Source organism: Achroia grisella, unplaced genomic scaffold, assembly GCF_030625045.1.
Source record: "Achroia grisella isolate CSIRO2021 unplaced genomic scaffold, CSIRO_AGI_Agris_v1 utg308, whole genome shotgun sequence".
Taxonomy (NCBI): domain Eukaryota; kingdom Metazoa; phylum Arthropoda; class Insecta; order Lepidoptera; family Pyralidae; genus Achroia; species Achroia grisella.
The window spans coordinates 461,071-482,733 of NW_026712791.1; the positions used below are offsets into that span (position 1 = coordinate 461,071).

At 33.5% G+C, this 21,663-nt stretch overlaps 1 protein-coding gene across 1 annotated transcript; it reads right to left on the reverse strand.

The window, feature by feature from the left end:
* Positions 1–1,625: 1,625 nt before the first annotated feature.
* LOC131843446 (putative phosphoenolpyruvate synthase) lies at positions 1,626–16,634 on the reverse strand. Its single transcript, XM_059192090.1, has 23 exons — positions 16,421–16,634; positions 15,886–16,143; positions 14,460–14,628; positions 13,402–13,512; positions 12,787–13,026; positions 12,323–12,450; positions 10,835–10,996; positions 10,380–10,558; positions 9,491–9,639; positions 9,025–9,155; positions 8,420–8,561; positions 8,188–8,335; positions 7,136–7,405; positions 6,931–7,062; positions 6,520–6,669; positions 5,908–6,072; positions 5,541–5,757; positions 4,713–4,954; positions 4,332–4,483; positions 3,334–3,561; positions 2,391–2,580; positions 2,162–2,279; positions 1,626–1,870 (listed from the first exon to the last, which is right to left on the reverse strand). Exons 1-23 carry the CDS (start codon positions 16,533–16,535, stop codon positions 1,713–1,715), a joined length of 3,954 nt encoding a protein of 1,317 aa, XP_059048073.1. The 5' UTR covers positions 16,536–16,634; the 3' UTR covers positions 1,626–1,712.
* Between the last annotated feature and the right edge of the window lie 5,029 nt (positions 16,635–21,663).

Below are 21,663 nucleotides of genomic sequence, written 5' to 3' on the forward strand. Positions count from 1 at the left end.
TTGTACATCAATATGAAATTCAACACAATCGTAAGTCGCTCACAACCGCCCACGTCGAACCCCGAACAACAGTCGTACACAAGTGAACGTTCTAGTTTTAAAATCGAAGTAATTAATTAGGATAGCTTGGTAATCAATAATAATGGCATTATATTGATGTATCACAGATATGGATTACTTTAACATAATAACACGTTCATCGACTCGGCATCGAATGCGTTTGTTCGTTGTTTTATCATAATCACTTAGAACTATAATCTGGATATTCTATTCATGAATAACTTTATTCCAAATAAGTCTAAAAAGTTCATAAGTACGTTTCTCCCTTTGGAGTTCTTTTTGAAAGCCTTTTACAATGAAGTCGAAATGTAGTCTTTTTTGTGTATTGGAATGGCAACTATATACAAAAATATAAATAGCAAGCACATTATATGTGATATGCCGCCCATGGTAAAACTAAGTTGTCGTGTCCCCTGAAATTTCACTGTCATATTCTCAGCCTTCAAGCAAAGTAGGTATAAAGCTCATAGAGGAACCTACTTGCTAGCTGAAATAGGTGAGACAGAGATTCCGAATACAAGAATAAAGTCTACCTGTGTAAGACTGGCACATTGTATTTTCACTGCATTACGTCTTCGTCACTGGTACCTACTACACATATATTTTTTGTTGGTATAGGAATATAATTTTAATATGCGTATATTTATTATCATTATTATTTTACCTTTACAAATCCCCGATTATCTTAGGTTTTTTCCACTTATGCCGCTTATTGTAGGTATACCCACGTCCGGTATCCAAAAATTATCAGTTTTATTGTATAGTCTGAGTTGATGTCTATAGTTGTGATTACATTTATCTAAGAATTAATTTTCATAATTGTTAATATGACTGATTAAACAATTACTAATCATTTTGTACAATAGATAGCCATCTATGTAAGAACACAATGTAATAAAGGTCAGTTATAATGATTCTAAATGACACTTACGTTATAAAGTACTTATGTGTAAATAAATTATACATCTACTTAGTTTTTCCATTCAAATTATATAATATTATCTTATCTGTGCTTCAGGTGCAAAAGATAACATGTAGGATAAACAAAATATGTAGGTTTAACTTTATGAAACACTAACTAACTTCGAAAAAGATATATTTTATGTAATTAGAAAACAAGGTGGATCATCCACCTCTGTCGCCTTAAACGCCACACATAAACAGCATAATGGACATTACGTTAACTATATGTATACTCGTAATAAATAAAGCATATGTACCTAATCTTAAATAAAAACAGGAGCTTACCTCTGTTTATTAATTAGGTACTCGTTACTACATGAGTGAGACCATAATCACAGGCATAGAATACTGCAATGATTTTTATTCTCTTTGTCTGTGTCCAGTGTTTGTTGCCAAGAGATTGGGGTAGATATATTTGTTTCCTACATATCATCTCATTCTGACATATGGATTCTAGATATTCATTTTCTCAATGATTATGTATAACACGCAAAATATAATATAAATATTTTAAGTAATATAATCATTTGATTTTTTAAATGCTTTATTATAAATAATTAAAATACGTTATAACAACAATAATATACTTAACAAATCATACAAAATATACATGGTTACAGTACGTAAACATATTTTATATTAGCATAAGTTTTTATAAAATAATAAGCATTCAGTCTTTCAATGCCTTATCAACTTTGTTGTTCCTTAGATTTGTCTGCAATTTGCACTTTTTCGATCAGTCCTTTGGTGCCCGAGAGTCTCACAGTATCTCCCGTTTTGAAAATATCCGTAGCATCCATGGCTCCAACAATGCAAGGCAGACCGTACTCCCGAGCTATGACAGCGCCTGTAACAAAAATATATTGTAATATCGTCACTCAAGGATATAATGTAATTTAGATTGGTGTAGAGCCGAGACTACTAAAGTAGTCCGCCAAGCTCCTCCCAAAAGCGCAGAAGTTTCTGGTGTCTCCACAGGCTTCGCGGAGCGACCTCACCGTTCCGAGGATTTGCCACTGCTACGCACTCAGGATTACGCGAGCGGCCTTTTCTTCAAGGATAAATTCTTCACTCAAAAATAAAGTTATATCTAAAAAACGAGAAGTTTCGAACACTGCAGAATTTAAAATGTACCAACCGTGTGATATGAGCCCGCCTAGCTCCGTGACGATCCCCGTGAGGAGCGGGAAGTACGGCGACCAGCCGATGTCGGTGGCGTGCGTTATCAGCACGTCGCCTTGCTGCAACTGGTGGACCTGCAATAGACTGAACTGTTCATAACTTGCTACAATAAGGTCATAAACTTTCAACGTTTAAATTAACATGTAACTTATGCATGAAGACATTTGTGTTTAACAAAATCTCACCTCAGAAATATCCTTCACGACGCAAGCTCTAGCTATAACCTCTCCCCCACAGACCGATGTGGCTTCCAGCTTCACATCACCGGCCGTTACTGTGGGAGCCTTCACTGGCAGGGGCTGCACCCATCCCGTGTTCATTTCAGAGTACTTAAGCTTACACCATTTTGGATAGTATTGTTGCCGTTGAATCGCTCTGTAATTTATTTATAAAAATAATAACCCTGGACAATTCACACACCGCCATCTAGTCCAAAGGTAAACAAAATTTGTGTTATGAATACTAAATAAGTGATAGAAAAACTTAAGTGCATTTTTAAAATACATACATAATGTACATAGAATCAAAACAATACAAATAAACATACTCATAAATATAAACGTTTGCATAGTAAGAAGAACAGAGCCCACGACCATCAAAACTAAAGTAATACGCTTGTACTTGCTTCGGCAGTACATATACTAAATCCCTACAGCACTGAGGCCATCAACATAACACGGTCAATTATGAACATTTGTGGTAGTTACTACCTACCGGTACTACTACACCGATGCAAAATAAGTTTATCATTAATCTGTACTTTTGATAAAACCAATAAATTTGAAATCCTACGTGATTAATCGTCTACAAATATTGGTTGACTCATTAATGATAACGCCGTACGTTCCAAAACTAATCAGGTGTAAGAGAAAATTTAAATTCCAATACATAAACTGACATATACCTACTAGTATTCACACCGAGAATATTTTCTATATTCATGCATATCAGTAATGGGTACCTGTAAATTTCTTTTAAATGATTACATCATTATTCTTTTGACATCGAGAATTTCCATTTACTCTTTAATACCGAACCAATACATAATTATTTTGAAGAAAATAAATACGACTCTACATTAGAGTTCACTTTCACTCTAATTATTAATTTCGTCATGAGTACACTTACTTTCTTAGTAATGCTGGATCTCTACTGGTTATGTAGTCAGTCAACTCTTTTGCTCGGAAGAAGAAAATGAGGTCATGATGCGGCAAGTACCATCGGCGAACCAACTGCTTGCCGAGCTCGATGGCCGCCAGACGTAACTTGTGGATGCCCAGAATTAAATGCGCCTTGGTACCCTCTCGGTGACGTACAGTCCGACGACACAGTGGCAACACCCACGATAATACTTTCCTATAAGTGATATGATAGTGTTATGCACTTTAAAATGTAAAATTCCACACTGGCTGAAAAAAAAAATCTGTGTATAAAAAAAAACTATTTAAAAATGGATTCAAGTTCCTTTTTTAAATATCTTTTGGCTATGTTACAAGGTCAGAAACTCGTTTTCCGAGACTACTCTCTAACCATTTTATCTCCGTCTTTCTATCTCTCCTTTTAAACTCTGTTTTCTTATACAGTCCAATTAGCACCGAGGAGTAATATCCGACATACGCGACGACGTCGCCCGAGGCACGTTCTCATTGAGCCCGACGACCCCATAACGGCAGGTAACCTCCCCACGGGCCCACCCGTTCCACCCCGACCACACTTTTACACATACACACGACACCGTCCTCGCCGGCGAAGACGACGACCTCAAACACACAATATCGCGCATTCAACCGGGCACCTGCGCGCGCCCGGGCGCTCCACTCCGGCGCCCCCAGGCGCCCCTCCGATCGATCCCCCGTCTAATTCAAACGGGGTTCGAAATTACGACGGCCTGAGCCGAGGTTCGAACCCCTAGTGGTGCCCTCAGACTAAAGTCGTATCCGTCGGGCAGGAGTTGGCCTTCAGCCGCTCCATAAGTCCTTCCGCGGGTTTGGAGTGCCATCTGCACTCGCCCCATAACGTCCGGTGAAGCTGTAAAGGCCAGCTACGGCCAACAGCATTAGAGTAGTCCGAAAAAAAAAAACAGCCCAATTAAAAATATCTTTTCTATTATTGAATGGACAAGGTACCTTGTAGATGACTTCTTTGGTGTAGTAAGTGCAGCAATGATTTCGTCATCGGATGCTCTCTTCGGATTTTCCTTTTCAGTTACTTTAATATTTTGAAGAATATTCATCAGCTCTTCCGGAACCAAGGCCCATGGTTTAGTTGACATATCAAACTGTAATACAATCAATGAAAAGATCAACATTTTTATAATATTCCTCTATTATTTTTGTTTTAATATTAACAAATCTCAACTACTAATTTGGTACATATTAATGTTCTAAAATTTTCTTTTTCTTATACAATTTTCATCAAACTATTTCTTAAATGTCTACTCGTTGGTAAAATGTTAAAAATAATACCTAGAAGTATGATTGAGTACTTATGTTAATTCTATTATTTACCTCCATAATAGCTCTGTGTCCATGTTCTTCTAAGAACTCTAAAACTTTCGCATGTATATGAGGTAAGTTAGCCATGAGCCAGTCCATAGCTTTTTTCGGATCTTGTCCTTTAAATTCCGTCAGTTTTCCCGAGCTTTCCAATTCACGAGCTAATTTTGCAAGACCTAGCGGCACTTCAGCTGATAATACATCCCCTGAGCTCAATAATGTATTTATTTCGTTACAGTGTTCTGTTGTGAAATCTATCAATAAAAAGTGAGAATATATTAAGTCTACGTGATTTTTTTTTATCGAACATATTTTAATCGATTTTCTTAACATCCAGTCATTTGATAATTATTATATTATATAATTTAATAATAAGTACCTCTGTTTCACTTGTTTCTGCAGCGAAGCAGCTTTGCAATTTGATATCCGATTTGAATCAAAGTGAAGAAAAAGAAATTATAATGTACAGCGACATAATAGAAACTTAGTCTTCAGGAACGGCAACGCATTGAGTGTCATGAAATTCAACAGACCACTTACATTTAGATGGGCCGATTATTAGTTTGAAATCGGCCCATGTCTGATTGTTAGACGAGAAAATGTAAAACCTACATATACTAAAATAAACTACTGAATAAAATGAGAGTCAAATCACACAACAATGAAAGATGCATTTGCTTTAAAAGTACCTCAGAATTTTAATCATACCCAGCATGATAAATCCTATTTTAAAATTACTATTCTATTTTATTTTGTCATATAATGTATGACAAAATAAAATAGAATAAAATAATAATGGCATCGGAAATATATAAAATATATAAATACGTCGTTTATTACCTATAGCACCTTCTAACAATACAGACATCGCTATAAATTGGCTAGATGTACTAGCGGCACTAGTGTAACTGTGGTTGCTTGAGAGGCGTTTCATATTATCCAGTTGCTTTAACAGAATCTCGAACATTTCCAAGGGTTCATTAATGTCATATTTTATATTCATTTCTTTCGATGTCTTAATGTTTTCGTCCATTTTCCACTTCGAAGTAAGTAAACACTAAAATTTATATGATTGAAATTGAATATCTTAATTCAATGGTAGTTTTTGCATAAAATGTTTAATTTAAAATGCGACAAAATGAGATAAATAAGATATGAGCTCAGAAAATATAAACATCCCATTACTATTTAAAGAAATACCTATTACCGAAAGAAGAGTAGACATTAATTCAATTTTGTCAGTCCAGTGCGGCGGATGACGACGTTTCGCTACATTTAAAATGTTTTGGTCGGCAACTTTTCTCCCATGGATGGCCATCTCGAGCATTCGAATGTTCATGTCAATTTCATTGGAGACTTTGCGATAAGATGTCTGTAACATTGGTTTATTTCTATGTTTAAAATAACTAACTTTGTTACCTACAATAGTAATCATAATATATGTATATGTACGTAAAATCTTTGCCCAATTTTTACAAATATTGCGGGAACTGAGGAGTATACAATTTCGCACCCTTGTTGTTCATATAGTGAAGGAGTGCTGAATGCTAATATTTTTTTAATGGTTCCCTGTGCATCGCACAATATTTCAATAACAAAAAACATTACACACACTATCATGTATTTGATACACACACACGCATATGTCAAATTGAGAATAGATTAACATTGTTTGCCTTTAAAGTTATTTGTCTATAGTCTTACTGAATGTGAAACATAACCGTAATTTAAATTAATTATATTATCGTCGAATTTCAACAACTGGGCGATCAATAATTTGTATTATTACATGAACTCAAGATATTACTATAATACTTACGCTGTAAAGCGCTATTCCAACTCTGTTATGAGTAAGTATAACGGTATCTTCCCACGGCTCCATATTAGAACTGACCATATCATTCATGGTGATCATCAGAGGATAGAGGACAAGATCAACAGTCAATGGCGTCACTGGTTTTGGTAATACCTGTATGCAATTGTTTTATTTTAATTTCACTTTTATGACCCTATTCTAAAAGAAACCCTGGTTAGCTAAACGCTTTACCGCCGATAGTCGTTGATCGGAAGGTTCGTTTCATCGCATCGTTTTCTATATAGGTATGTATTTACAAAAAAATGTATGTATTTATTTATAACAGTTGATGAGTACCCATAACACAAGCTGTGCTTAGTTTGAGACTAGATTGTGCTGTGTGAATTGTCTAGAGATAAAAAAATAGGACCTCACCTCACCGGTGTTTGCAAAGGTAGTGAGTTCGTCGTCGGACATTATAGGTGTGTCTAGTTCGTGCAGCAGTTCCTCTTCCGTCCAACGCTCCAGGGAAGTGATGGGGCGCGCTTGTAATAGATATATACCATCCTGTCAATGAAATAGTAAGTATTACAAATAGATATTTGATAGTTCATGTATCACACACATAACTTGAAAGTACCTTTGTAATAGCCCACTCGATGTCTCTTCCAGCTCCCCATAGATTTTCTTGAGCCACTCCAATCTGAGCTAACTTCAACGCGTCTGCTTCAGATAAACACGGGAGGCCACGTTCTGTTTCTGGTACATCCTCAGTGGTGACTCCACCGGTACTGGCTTTCATTACTCGCTGTGCCTTTGAACCTAATTCGACTTTCATGATCGAGAGATGACTATTATCACCTCGTTTTACTATAATTGTATCCGGCTCTACTGAACCTGATACTACAGTCTGTAACAAATAATAAATTACTTTCGATTACAGAACCATTGCGTTTGTTATCAAAGATTCAACCGTTTCATTTTATTTCAGCTTGTATAAAAAAGGAGCACATAATACGAATATAAGAGCTCATTAATTAATAAACGCCGGTCATCATTATTAAAAATGAGGTCACAAATTGGAGCCTATTTCATATGTATATAAAAGTGGAGCAACAACTGCAATTAAAAAATTAAATACCTAAATATTATCAGCAGCAGGAGATATATACTTTCATTAGCTGTTCAATTTGCTCTATACGCGTTTAACTATTTTTTTTTCGGTGTAGTTACACCATAATGAACCACCATATGTTGAAATTAATTTTGTTAACCACCCTTTAAATGACATATAAACTGTACATTGTGTATTCTATAATATTGTAAATGGACTCTATGACTTCCCTTTTTCTGCATTCCTTCTCATGGCGTTCAAAGGCCATTCTGTTTGTCATTGTATAAAAATTATTATATACATATTATATATATGTACTAAAAATTAAGAAATACTTATTAAGTAATATAGTAATATTAAGTAAGTAATATACATATTTGTAACATATTTTAATACTGTGCCTGCTTATTAATATTAAACTAAGAAATAAGTCAGTTACATCGAAGTTTGTTGCTGACCAGCATTGGCATTGACAGACACCGTTCGTTAGTCTCAAAATAGTAATACTCTACCAAAATAAACTTTATATTATCCTCTTTGTTGAAAATCTGAACAGACAAGTTATTAGAGTGACTTACCTCACCGAGTCCGTAGTTGGCTGTGATGAGTAGCCGTGATGCGTCGCCCCGGTCTGGGTGTCGCGTGAACATGACGCCGGCTGCGCGTGGCTCCACCAGCGCCTGCACCACCACGCCGCCGCCGCACGCGCACGTCTGCCCGTTCTGTCTGTACCACGCACCACACCAGCAGTAGTATTAATACCACTAACGATCGACGTTATCAACGACGGTAATACCGTGCGAGTAGTACCTGCGGTAGTAGGCGCTGGTGAATGCAAACATGGAGGCCCAGCACTTCTGCACGGCGCGCAGTACGTGCTCGTCGCTCGTACAGCCCAGTATCGTCTCGTTCTGCCCGGCCGCCGAGAGCGTCTCGCTGTCTTCGCCCACCGCTATTGTATAAATATTATTTATAAATAAATTATTACTGCTTAATACTTTTATATTCTTTGATCTTTGTTATTAACAATACTTTTATATAAAAATTTCCACGTTAATAAAATAAATAAAAATAATTCTTCTATTGTCCATCTTGCTATTTGACTCGTTCGTTTGCTAGTGACACATTTATTTTGTACTTTCATTATCTTATTTTGTATATTTATGTGTATCTACGTATGTTATTTTCTAACATTCATTTCTAATATTTTGACTTTAATTATTGCCTATATGGTAATAATAGGTATTTAAATTGTGGGAGTTTACTTATAGTATATTTTACTATGCTAGATATTAATGTAATGCAATTTTATCATTTTTTCTCTAGACTAAGGTTGTCTGGAAGAGATTCCTTCCTTGTGATAAGACTGCCTTTTGTGTTTCAAAGATATTTGGTGCAATAAATAAAATACCTACCTGAAGATCGAACTGCAAATCGTTGCTCCAAATTCTGTTTCGTGGTCGCATCTCTTAGGTTTTTTAGGTGGGCAAGTATATCATCTCTTACATCACTAACGATTTCAGTGTTGATAAACAATTCTACCGCCCTGAAACATAAGATTTCAATTACTATTTCTACTCGATGGGTATTTAAACATCCATCTACAATATTAGGATTATGAATATAAATTTTGGATATCATACATATTATATATAAACTAGTAACTTCTGCTTACTGCATGGTAGTTATTAACCGGGATAAAAAATTGCCTAGATCCATTTCCATATAGGAATTTAATTATGTTTGGGTAAGCCATTAGCTTGAAATTGTACCAAACATTTGTTTACAAAGACTTTACCATTTATAATATTAGTTATAATTTATATTTTTATAATATATTCGTATATATGTATTTTATATTCATTACAATCAATAACATACTTTGTGCATTTGTCTTTGAAATTGGTCTCTTCATAGTCCTCATTAGCGGCCTCTATCTCCCGGATAGCTGCTACTATTTTAGGATTAGCATCCAGATGTTTCTCCAATGCTCTTATGCTTAAGCAAAACCCTGGTGGTACTTTGTAGTCCTGAAAATTAAATGTATTATCAAAACAACATCTAATAGATAACATATAGCCTATATTTTTTTATTGGAGATCTAAGGCTAATATTAGGTGCTATGACCTGTGACACTGCGACCTGCATTGATCTATTGTGCTCGCCATTGTTCAAAATTCTCAACCTAGACTCGTGAGGGACAAGAATCCTTCTAGGATATTCTTAGGAGCGATGGTTTTCTGATGGATGATCTCCTCAGAATAGAGTGTATACTTTCTAAAGGAGATATTTTGTTTATACATGAGTAGGCTACATCAACATAGAGGGTCCTAGTCATGATACATATAGTATTTTTATTAAATAGCAATAATTAATATGCTTATGATATAATATATCTTCACATAAAATTTCATTACGATCCGTTCAATCTTTTAGTCGTGAAAATGTAACAGTCAGAAGGGCACACTTCCGTATTTATGATATTACTAGCGATCCATCCCGGCTTCGCACGGATGCATTACAAATCTTTGAATTTCTCAGCTTGTATTATACTTATAAACTTACCTCTCGAATCACTCTTATCTCTTACTGAAAAATGCATTTAAATCCGTTACGTAAGTTAAAAGATATAAGAAAACAGATAGCGGCAGCGACTTTGTTTTATACTATGTAAAGATTATATATATACATTATATTATAACAGAAACTATAACTAGTAGTCTACAAATATATAATATTTGTTCCAGCAATGCGGTGTATATATACCCACCTCAACATTCTGTACGGAAGCTAGTAGAGCCAAAGAGGCACCTTTGCCTCCTACATAGTCGGTACAAGCGGCCGCGCGGGCTTCGAATGGCAAGCAGTAACCCACGGAATCAACTTCACTCGCACTGAGCCACTTGAGGGTCCGAGGTGGCGACAGACGCGCTGTTGGATCTGATATTTCTGTAATAATATAAAATAATATTTCTTCATATATCTTAATACATACTTAATTAATCATGCTCCATTTTAGCCTTTATAAAATTCTTATCTTTACTATATTATATAGATTTCTTGGTGTATATATTTCTATTAGATATAGATTTCTATATTATGAATTTCATAATAAAAGTATCCTTATATGACGATTCACCACCATTCACACCTTGTATGACATTCATTAACATCTACTTCATTACGCAGGTGTCATGAAGATTTCCTTGTAATAGCCTCCATTACCTGTAGGTTCGTAGCCAAGTTCTAATATTCCAGAGCCAGCTGACTCATCGAGGCTAACAACCATTGTACGGTACTGCAATTCTTGCTGGTATGGAATACCGCTTAGAAGTTTGCCACCATCGGAATTGATCCGAAGCACCATTCGAATTTTTCTGCTTCGAGCTGTAAAAAATATACAGAATTATAGATAAATACCTACCTAAACTATTATTATTATTTCTAAATGACGAGGAAGAACTGTAGTGTCACATTGTTACTTATGTAATAATACTACATACGTAACTATATTACTAATATAGCAGGTTGAATTAATCGTTAATTCCAAAAGAATTCTCCATCATAGGCTAACTGACCTGACTTAATTCTCGTCCTCATTGATTGGTAGTTGGTTAATTCAGGAGGAAATTAAGGAAAGTTTTCTTCAAAAGCATGTACTCATTACAAGGGCCAGGAAGTGTGACTTCTAAAACTTTTAATGACAATATGAAAATACACAGAAAATAAATGATAACTATAAGCCACTTATCAGCATAAATGCAATGATAACTCATTGCATTTGCAATTTTTAATCTAACAGTCTTTAAGCAATAGACTTTAATATCATACTTTATATCAACGCATAGTAACTTTAATAATAGTCCACCAACGTTATCCTACTATTGTAGTGATCATATCATGATAACTGAGACATATATACTATAATATGATAAGTTGATATAATAATTAAAATATTTAACAATGAAGAATACAAAACCAATATCTCTAGAAAAAAAAGTATATATTATATATTATTTTCCCGCGCAAACGAAAAGCGCCACAGATTAGGAACGCGGCCGCAGTAGCACGCTAAACGCATCATAGCTATATGAACTGTACTAAGCATCAGTATTTTATCGTTAAGGTGTTGATATCTTAAAGCAAATATATCTAAGAACAATAAGGGATATATATCTTAGAGATAGGGAATGATAATTATTGAGGAGAGATAATTATTATGTTTATGTTCATTATACTATTTAATTTATAAGATTGCGTCTGAAACTACAATAAGAAACCTACTCCAATATAGATTTAACATAGTAGGTAATCTCCATACTACATTATTAAACATGTTATATTTATAGATATAGTTGCTGCTTAAAATATTATGTTAGGTACATATGATAAACCTTTAATATATGGGGAACAGTACTTGTTAGTAATCTGGACAATAGACCCCATGTCAGGTTAACCTCCACGAGTTTCCCCTTAGAAATCATCAGGATAAATCAGCTTAGCCCGCCCCAGCTAATTTAATAATGGAATTTAATGAAAGTTTTTAGTAGGTAGGTACCTATATACTAAATATCAATCAATAGAATCAATTAACTAGCTATATATCTATCTGATTGTGAGACAATTTTTTGTACCTGACACGAAAAGTAAATGTCCGCAGCCCTCATTATGTTTATAAGAATATACCAACTTATAAATAACATTTTAACTTACTGCTCACATTTATTGTATGAACCTTCGGTATTCCTTTGACAGTTTCGCTGAAGTCTTGTAGAACAAAATCTGTGTTAATTATGCTTTCGACTCTATAGTTGGGGAATCTGACATGTCCTGATATACACCTGTAATTATAGTAAGCAAGTAAGCACAGATTAGAAAGATAAATTAATAAAAATAACATGGTGATATAAATTTTGTTCCTTCGATTGTTTTGTAACAACCGAAGGAATAAAAATGACATCTTCATAAATAGGCTTTTAAATAAGACCATATGAATGTAGAACCAAACTCTATCTAATTAAGTCAGTAAAAAGTCAAAATAAAATCGAGCACCAAGCCACTTATAAGGCTGCTAATATGCCAAGATTATTATGGTGTGATGTAGTAAACCAAGAATTTTTAAGTACCTAAATAATGACAATAAAACATAAATCTATCATGTATAAATTAATACATACTGCGTCAAAACATTTCTATACGACAGTCCACGAAGATGCACCATGGTACCGTCCTTGGAAGACGCTGTGAAGGTAACAGAGCGCCTCCTGCCCTTATACCCGTAAGGCGCCCAACTCCTTTCTCTGATTCCTCGCAGACGTAAATACTCATCCTTCTGTAAGACGCCTTGCTGATCAAACGATTGGAATCGGCCTTGAACAGCCCCACATTGCATCCACCCGCCCTCCTCCCATTTACCTCTGTAACATTATTACAACAATACCAGTAAGGAAATACCATCTCCAGTCGAAATCAGAAAAACTAAAGTCCTAATGAATTGCTTGTTTACGATTTAGCTAGTTTTTTATTTATGTTGCACAATATTTCTGTTTTATTCCCTACAAATTTTGTTGAGATAGTGTATTTTATTTGTGCATCAAAATCCAATCACATCTTATTGTTTCTTATTAGTTTAATATAAATTTGTTAAAAACATATAAATTATGTTTAAGTCCCATTGTCTGCTTAATTCTATTACTAATCGTTAAAGTGGGCATTTAGTAGTCTCTTTTTAACACCATTTTTATAAATATACCTACAAGAAATTTCAAAAAATAATAACAATAAATACGTACAGTAAATAAGGCCAGTCGGTGTCTCGCCATTGCTCCAAGGCCAAAGCTTGTGCTGCAAGATCTGTACTCCAATCCTCTGGGTATCGCAATGGATTTGTAGCAGATCTCCATCTAAAAGAAACAGTGTTTTTTTGAAAAGCACATGTATTTTAATTCCTTAAATATGAACCATTCTACAGAATATGGATATGGACCAATGATGGACCTATTAACAGACAACCCCTAGAAAAGAATACAAAACTCAAGCTTCCATCTGTTTTTCTTTAATGGATAAAAATGTATAAGGGCGCCCCCTACGGGACACCAGAGGAGGATGATAGAAAGAAGTCAGTTAGGCCAACCTAGCGAATTCACTATGGTTTTCAGATATATGTTACTAGCAATGGGACTACTAGTCCTCATTACTAAATGTCGCCCCCTCAAGCATGCGTCTATATCGATTGTAGAATGATTTCAATATAAAAAACTTCAATAAACACTTCAACTTTGCGTTGTAGTGAAAATAAATAATAAAAAAATATCTAGTTGCTTAACTAAAATATTAGTTATTTTTTATTTATTGCCAGAATTAATTAATTAATTAACAGACTACGAATATATGAACGAAGCAAAGGCAAAACAACAAACTCTAATAATTAAAATATTTAAACAAAATTGGAATACAAGATGGTACTATATCTAGTATTGTTACATATTCTTATTCTGTGTCCATGACCTCATTTGTACCCATTACGGAGACCGTCTTATGAGGATATTAATAACATATTTAGAGCATTGTGTGTACATCAATACGAATATGTTTTTTTTCTTTAATAATATCCAAGTAGCAATCAGGCGGGTTTCTATATTGTCTTGTAGACAAAAAAATATTAGAAACTAAACTGCATACCATGTCAGCATTTTAAGAAAATTGCCATTAAAATCTTTAGGTAGTCTATGCTACAAACACGCACAGAGATATACGTTAAACTTAGAACACCTCTCTTATAGTTAAACGAAAAAATCATAGAGAACTTTATACGTTATTATTATTACAGTATAGTCTACTAAATACATACATAAAATTAAAGGTAACATGCTGTATATCACCGTCATCTACTGAAGTCAGTAGACCATTATATAATATCCTTAATCGAGTCTCTGACTCTAGAACCTGGATCTTCAGTCCACTCGCACTCCAAGCACCTTCAGTGTTCTCCAAAACACATGTAGCAGTGTCTGGATGTTCTGAAATATATTATATAAAAAAAAATGATATTATATCTCTCAATTTGTTAAATATAGGAACATCCAGATTGTGAATTGAATGAACAATGTCCAGATATTTTCTCTACAAACTACAGCGGGAATTTTTCAAAAAGGGTATATTAGGGTTTTCTTAAAAATCGATAATACGCACGTGACACCGCTAATGTTTCATGTGTCTTCATGCATGTAGATTACGTCAAACATTTAACATCAGATGGGCCGGATGATTATTCGCCGACATATATATATAGTAGTATAAAAATCAGTTAAATTATATAATTTAATACCGAAGATATAAAGGGCGAGTATTTTTTCTGTCTTAATATCAATTATCATAATTACTATTCATTACATAGTATAAAACAAAGTCGCTGTCGCTGTCTATCCCTTAAATCTTTAAAACTACGCAACGGATTTTAAAGCAGTTTTTTTTTCAATTGATAGAGTGATTCAAGAGGAAGGTTTATATATATACATAATACATGCACACGGGCCAAGCCGGGGCGAGTAGCTATATTCTACTATAAAGTAATTAAATAAAGGTAGGCCGACCCCTAAGAAAACTGACTTCTATGGTATGAAAATTAATTATGATTAAACGCTTTCTATAAAAAAATGGGTATTATTGTGCATAATAGTCCAAGATATCGACTAATATGTGATATTAAATACGTGATGTATATAAAAAATGTAAAATGTGAACTGTCTACATTTCGGAGCCGGATTAAAATTAATATAATCAGGTCTGTATAGCAACTAAAATATACACTCGACTTATCGTCGAAGGGTTAGTCAGAGGTGTTTATGTTTATAAGATAATAACAAGAATACTGCGATAGTTGGATAAAAGTAAATTACATAAAAAATGTACAGATATCATAAGTACATACGTACTTATTAATTAGTTATATCTATTTCATTAACTGATAGTACCTGGGTGACCGAGCTTCGTCCATCTTTGTATGGAATCATCATAGAAATCATATAGGTATATAATACGTAGATAAACTTAAAAAATATAACGCTACCAAAATACAAATATTACATCCAAATAAGTAACGCAGGTTCGTTTTTTATTATAATGATAATGTCCCTGAACAAGTCACACATCGCCATCTAGGCAAAATATACAGTAAGCTGATTTTGTGTTATGGGCAGATACTACTTAGATTATCGGAAGTAAAGCGGTGTGCTAAACAGCTAGACTATCATATTATTAGATATTTATACACATACTTGGTAATCTATAACTAGATCCATCTGCTAACTTGACGTATACTGTGACTTCTGCAGTGGGCCGCCTCCCGCACAACTTTCGTATACCAAGAAGTACAGTAGCCCCGTCCGCACTGGTGGCACGTATGTCCACGGAGTCCCAGCCCTCGTTCAGATCAGTACGAGGCAGCTCATCTGTAGGTACTGATACACACTGCGCCTTCCACCGGCCTATTGCAAACCATCGCGATAACCACCATTTGAGAGGATAATTCCATCCTAAAATGAATAAACTGTTATACAGATCTTATATAAATTAGATATATATAATATTATACATGCTTTAACATCTCTGTATATATTTTAATTTTACGTAAAACCCTCTTGTTTGCCTCACAAATTAATATTACCATAATATTATTTTGCCTAAACTGTCTTCATACATAAATAAAAACAAATATTACTGTCATATTTATTAACTACATAGACAAATTAATTAAAGATGATGTCTACAGATCATCAAGTTATTATCTTTTATGACACACAAAATACAAACCTGGTTGGTTGTACGTTCCTTTAATTTCGGGTTGCCGTTTCCTAAAAAATATTAAATACACAACCACTACCGACGTTGTCAACCCAGCTTGCAGGAGTATATCGTAAACATCCATGCTTAGTAAAAACACTGCAATGAAGTTATGATAGTTTATAACACAAATGTTTGTCCACAAACGTAAATTCCCAACAGAGTGCGCATTAGCCCGCGTCTAACGTAGAATGGCGACCGGACAAAACTGTTTGATTTATCAGAGCCAAGTAATTACCTCGGGCACATTGGTAATCAACGATTAGTACATTACTTTATCATCATTATATATCAAAATACTCTACCCACGATAAGGCGTTTCATATAATTGTTTAGTTAAAACAATATAAGATTCGAAATTTAGCTGATGACGAATCCTGCTTGCGTATTGCTATACTGTTCGGTATACTGGTGAACAATGAATTAATTAGAAAAAAACAAATCCATGTAGAGAACCACGTGAAATCGACCTGACATTAATTCAATTCAATTGTATACAATAGGTACATTGCCAGAGGTTTAGCTAATGATCCCTTTCCGCTATTAGTCAATTCTAGTCCCATTCATATTCACACATACATTACATACATACATATATTAGAATCTGTATAGCTATGATTTTAGTTAGGTTAGTGAGAAAATAAAAAAAAAACTAACATAAACTGAATGTTTTTCTCTGAGTTTGTTTTTTATTTTACAGAATTTGAACCTTGAAAATGTAATAAGCAAATATTATCTATTAGCATATTTTTAGCAACTGAAATATCGGCAACTATGTAAGTATGTATACTTAAATATTTGTGTAGGATAGGTGCCTATACTCAAATTGATCAGAAATGGCATTGTTAGTAAGTGATCTAATGCCTCTATGAGGTCGACCCCCACGCGATCACTCCGGAAATCACCTTGATTAATTGCTCATTACGCCATGATGAGTGTCCTGATTTAGGTTGAATTTCTTCAGTCATTCTTATTCTATACCTATATAGCTAGGCGGGTGCATCTTTCCATTATCATGTATTAAAAAATTTACTTCGATGACTTTGTAGTGTAGTGGGTTAACGCACCGTCTCAGCTACCAATGGTCGTGAGTTCTAATCCTTCATAATATAAACATTTGTATTCGAGAGTAGTATGACTGTCTAGTCGGACGGGTATTTCCTAATTATTTATTAGGTATGTAGATACTAATGACACGACTCACCTTCGCACGTTACAATATTTGTGACGAAGGTCATTTAAGTACATAACATCAAAAAATTATATACATATACGTAACTTAATATGCATATAAATCCTTCCAAAGACATTCTGGAAATGATAGTAGACTTATGACTCTGTTGCGTGGTTTAGAAGTGCTTAAGTTAAAAAAAACAAGCAGATAAAAATAGTTATATTGCTTTATTCTATCTAATAAGTATCTAAATAGATTTATAAACGTATTCATAAGTTGTTTTCGTAACAGTCGGTTGTCAACAAATGACCAAGCATAAAAAAAGATTGTAAATAAAGTGTGTAAGCACAAAAGTACAAATCCTTCTGTAAGATTATATGCGATTAGTAGTTGCCACCTGCGTTAACGTAATGTTATACATATATAATTTCTTTTAAATACCTACTCTAAAACCGATAAGTAGTTAATTCGTATAATTAATTATATTGTTAATAGTGGTTTCGTACTAATTTAGGTAATTCCCAATTCTATAGGAGTAATTTTAAAAACCTTATTCCTTGAAAATACAAAAAGATCCTCCCGTCGAAAATGTAACGGTTCTAGTAAGTAGGTAGTAGGCAAAACAAGACAAATGGAAATATGTACTTACCTTAAAATATGAAAATATATTCTCGCCAGAAGTTGTGAACCGTGGTCATACACCACTTTCACCAACAAAACAGTATAATAATAATAATCGAACACACGACCATCGGAAATAACGCAGTGTTCTTAACCAACCGCTAGACCACCAAGACCGTCAAATATTATAATGTATAAAAACTAGTCATTCAAAATCCATAAATTATTTTAAATTCCTAATACTAGATCATATACCAATAGCTAAACCGCTAAAAGAGAACATAGTATAAAAGACCTTATTTGGCCTCTGAAAATATGTAACATTACTTCGATTACTCATATTGACTCCTTGGACAAGCCGCTGCGCTGGCTTGCAACTATTTCCAAGAGACATTTAGAATTTTTATTTTTTTCAACTGATATGTTATTACATTATTTTATATGTGTGCTTCTGGTCCACGCATTATGTTTAAATATGCATATTTTTCTACTTACGTCTGTGAATTGCTACTATGTGATATCTGTACATTTACCTTATTCTATTGTATATATTTTTTATGTAATTAGAATAACAAACAAGCCGACGACCAACTTGATGATAACGGTGGTTCGGACCAGGGATGTTAGGGAGCTCGGTAACCGTAACCGAAACTGTCGGATATCCGATATAAACCGGTAACCGTAACAGAATCCGAAATATAAGTTTCGTATGTCGGATAGCGGCGGAGCCTAATTGAGACTGATTGTAATTACTACCAAATGCTGACATATAAATAAAACAGATTTATTAGCTATTTGTATTTTACTTTTAAAATTCCTTAGGAAAATATATCCGGATGATCCGAAATAATTTCATATCCGCATCCCTATCCGTATCCGGTATAACAATCATTCCTATATCCGAAACCTATCCGTATCCGAAATTTCATAATACGTATAGAATAGAATAGAAACAGACACCCGTAATAGAATTCAAGCCATTCTAGAGGATTAAGCCATGCCATCATGCCTCTTATCCTGTAATTTCATTATAATCAATCATATTTATATATGAATCGCTGAAACATACGAAATGACAGATAAATTTACGATTACGATTATTCTATATACAAGCCCCTATACCTCTTGGATAAAGAATTCTTACAATCTGGGTTAATTACTGAGTCATTATTATATATCGATGAATTTATTCAGGTTCTGGGAAATCGTAATTGTTTTGGTCTAAAATGGCCAAAAAATACAACAAAATCTGTTTTTCGCACATAATTTTCTTAATAAACGTATGTGCTGTATATATATATATATGTATATATATATACAGCACATTTCATTGTGCTTAGAGAAAAATGTTTAAACAGTCAAAATTGACGATCGATGACGATAGTCAGACATTCAACAATTACCAAAACATATATTTGGTATTACTTAGTATGTAATATTATGTTATTTGTAGTCATTTATTAATATCGATGTATGTATGTATGTATTTATGATGTCTGGGAATACTGGACCAAAATAAATAAACTTCGTGTTATTCTCAAAGCTGTATGTGTTACTATAGATTTTGAACTGTCCCATGAGAACTCTTCAATTTTCTGAAATCTTGGGGTTGTTAGGTACCTACCACTATCTACGCAAAATTTCATTTAAGAGATATCGGAGATAATCCTGTACAGACATACAAAGACACAAAAAAAATCTGAATGTTTCATATCCCGCTGACTTGGTTTATTTCGGCTTTGGCGTTTTTTCTATGTACAGGGTACATTCAAAACTCAGCCTGAATTGTACTTCACGTTTACATAGTACGCACCAGTGCTATTCTATTCCCAATAAGAACTACTCCAAATATAAAATAACGGAAAACGTGAAAACATCAGTATATTTTTTATTATTATCCAATCAAGAATAAACATTTATGACAATTTGAGTATATTCAATATTTCGTAGTCTTCTACACACCAACTTTACATATATAGATAGAGCCTCATACCAATTTTAATTCAATTTATCAAACAACTAAAGTATATATATATAAATATTGCTCGTTCTTCTTTTAATAAGAGAACATTCCGAATGTGTAGTAGATTCAAAATAATAAGTTCGTTTGAATAAAGGATTTTTCTATTCTATTCTATAGTTAAATAGACATTATAACTTAGTGAGCTGAAATAAAATATTTAAATTTATTTAAAATGTTTTATTCATAATAATAAATGCAATTATAATTTTCAAATAACCACCCTAAAACAACAAGTAGTATAATAGACAGAAAAATAATAATGTGAGGAAGAATTGTCGATTTTCCGACTACAAACTGCATTCATTTTATAAAAAAATATTTTACATTATTATTTTATATATTACTCATATATGTTAATCTCATTCAAATTATTTGCGCTATCAAAATAAATTCGATTCCAGAATATAAATATATTTTTATACTGTAAGTATTTTATATTATTGAAACCTAAACACCCAAACATAAAATTAAAAATAAAATAAATAACATTAAAAAACTATTCATTATTGACATAACACACAATTATTATTTCACATAAATATAAAACCGGCAATGTCATATACTCTACAAAAATAATAGTTGGTTATAATAAATTTTCATATTTCTCCAGTACAATCTAATATACATATTAATCATAATTTCCTACATGTCACCAGTACAATACAAGCAAGACACCTTGAATAAAAATAACATACAACATATTTCTTATGTTTAAGATACTTTCTCAGTTTCACTTAATTGTTCTGGTTTGTCTCAAGCATATCTCTATATAGTTTGTGGTCTTAGATAAATTATCTACGCCCAGTGAGCAAATATTACCTAGTATAATTAAAGGATTCCACACAAAAAAAGGGGTCAACAAAAATCTTGACAAAATTAGTATAGGACGGACGGATTTGGAGACTAAATAATTCCGGTTAGAAAACAACCAACAAAATCCGTTCATAGTTGACGAATACAGAAAAAAATGTAAATTTAAACTACCTAACCTAGAAAACATACAATTTTTTGGCATCTCGTATGGTAATATGAAAAGCATAATTCGTTTCAAATTAAAGTATTACGTTTTCATATAATTTTAGAATATTAGTGAATAACTATGACAACATTATGAACTACCAGTTAGCACATATAGCAGTAATATCACGTATGGTATATAGGAGATCTTAATTTAGAACCGCCATCTGTCCGTCATTCATTAATACATAGATTTATATCATAATACTAAACCGGAAGAGTCCCAATATAAAACGTAACGGAAAACGTAAATAAATCTAGCAGTATGACATCGATAGCTAACAGAGACAACAAGTACATTTCAGTCAGTACATTTTTATTATTGTAACTATAAATAATAATACAATAACAACATGATCACAATAATCACACTATTGT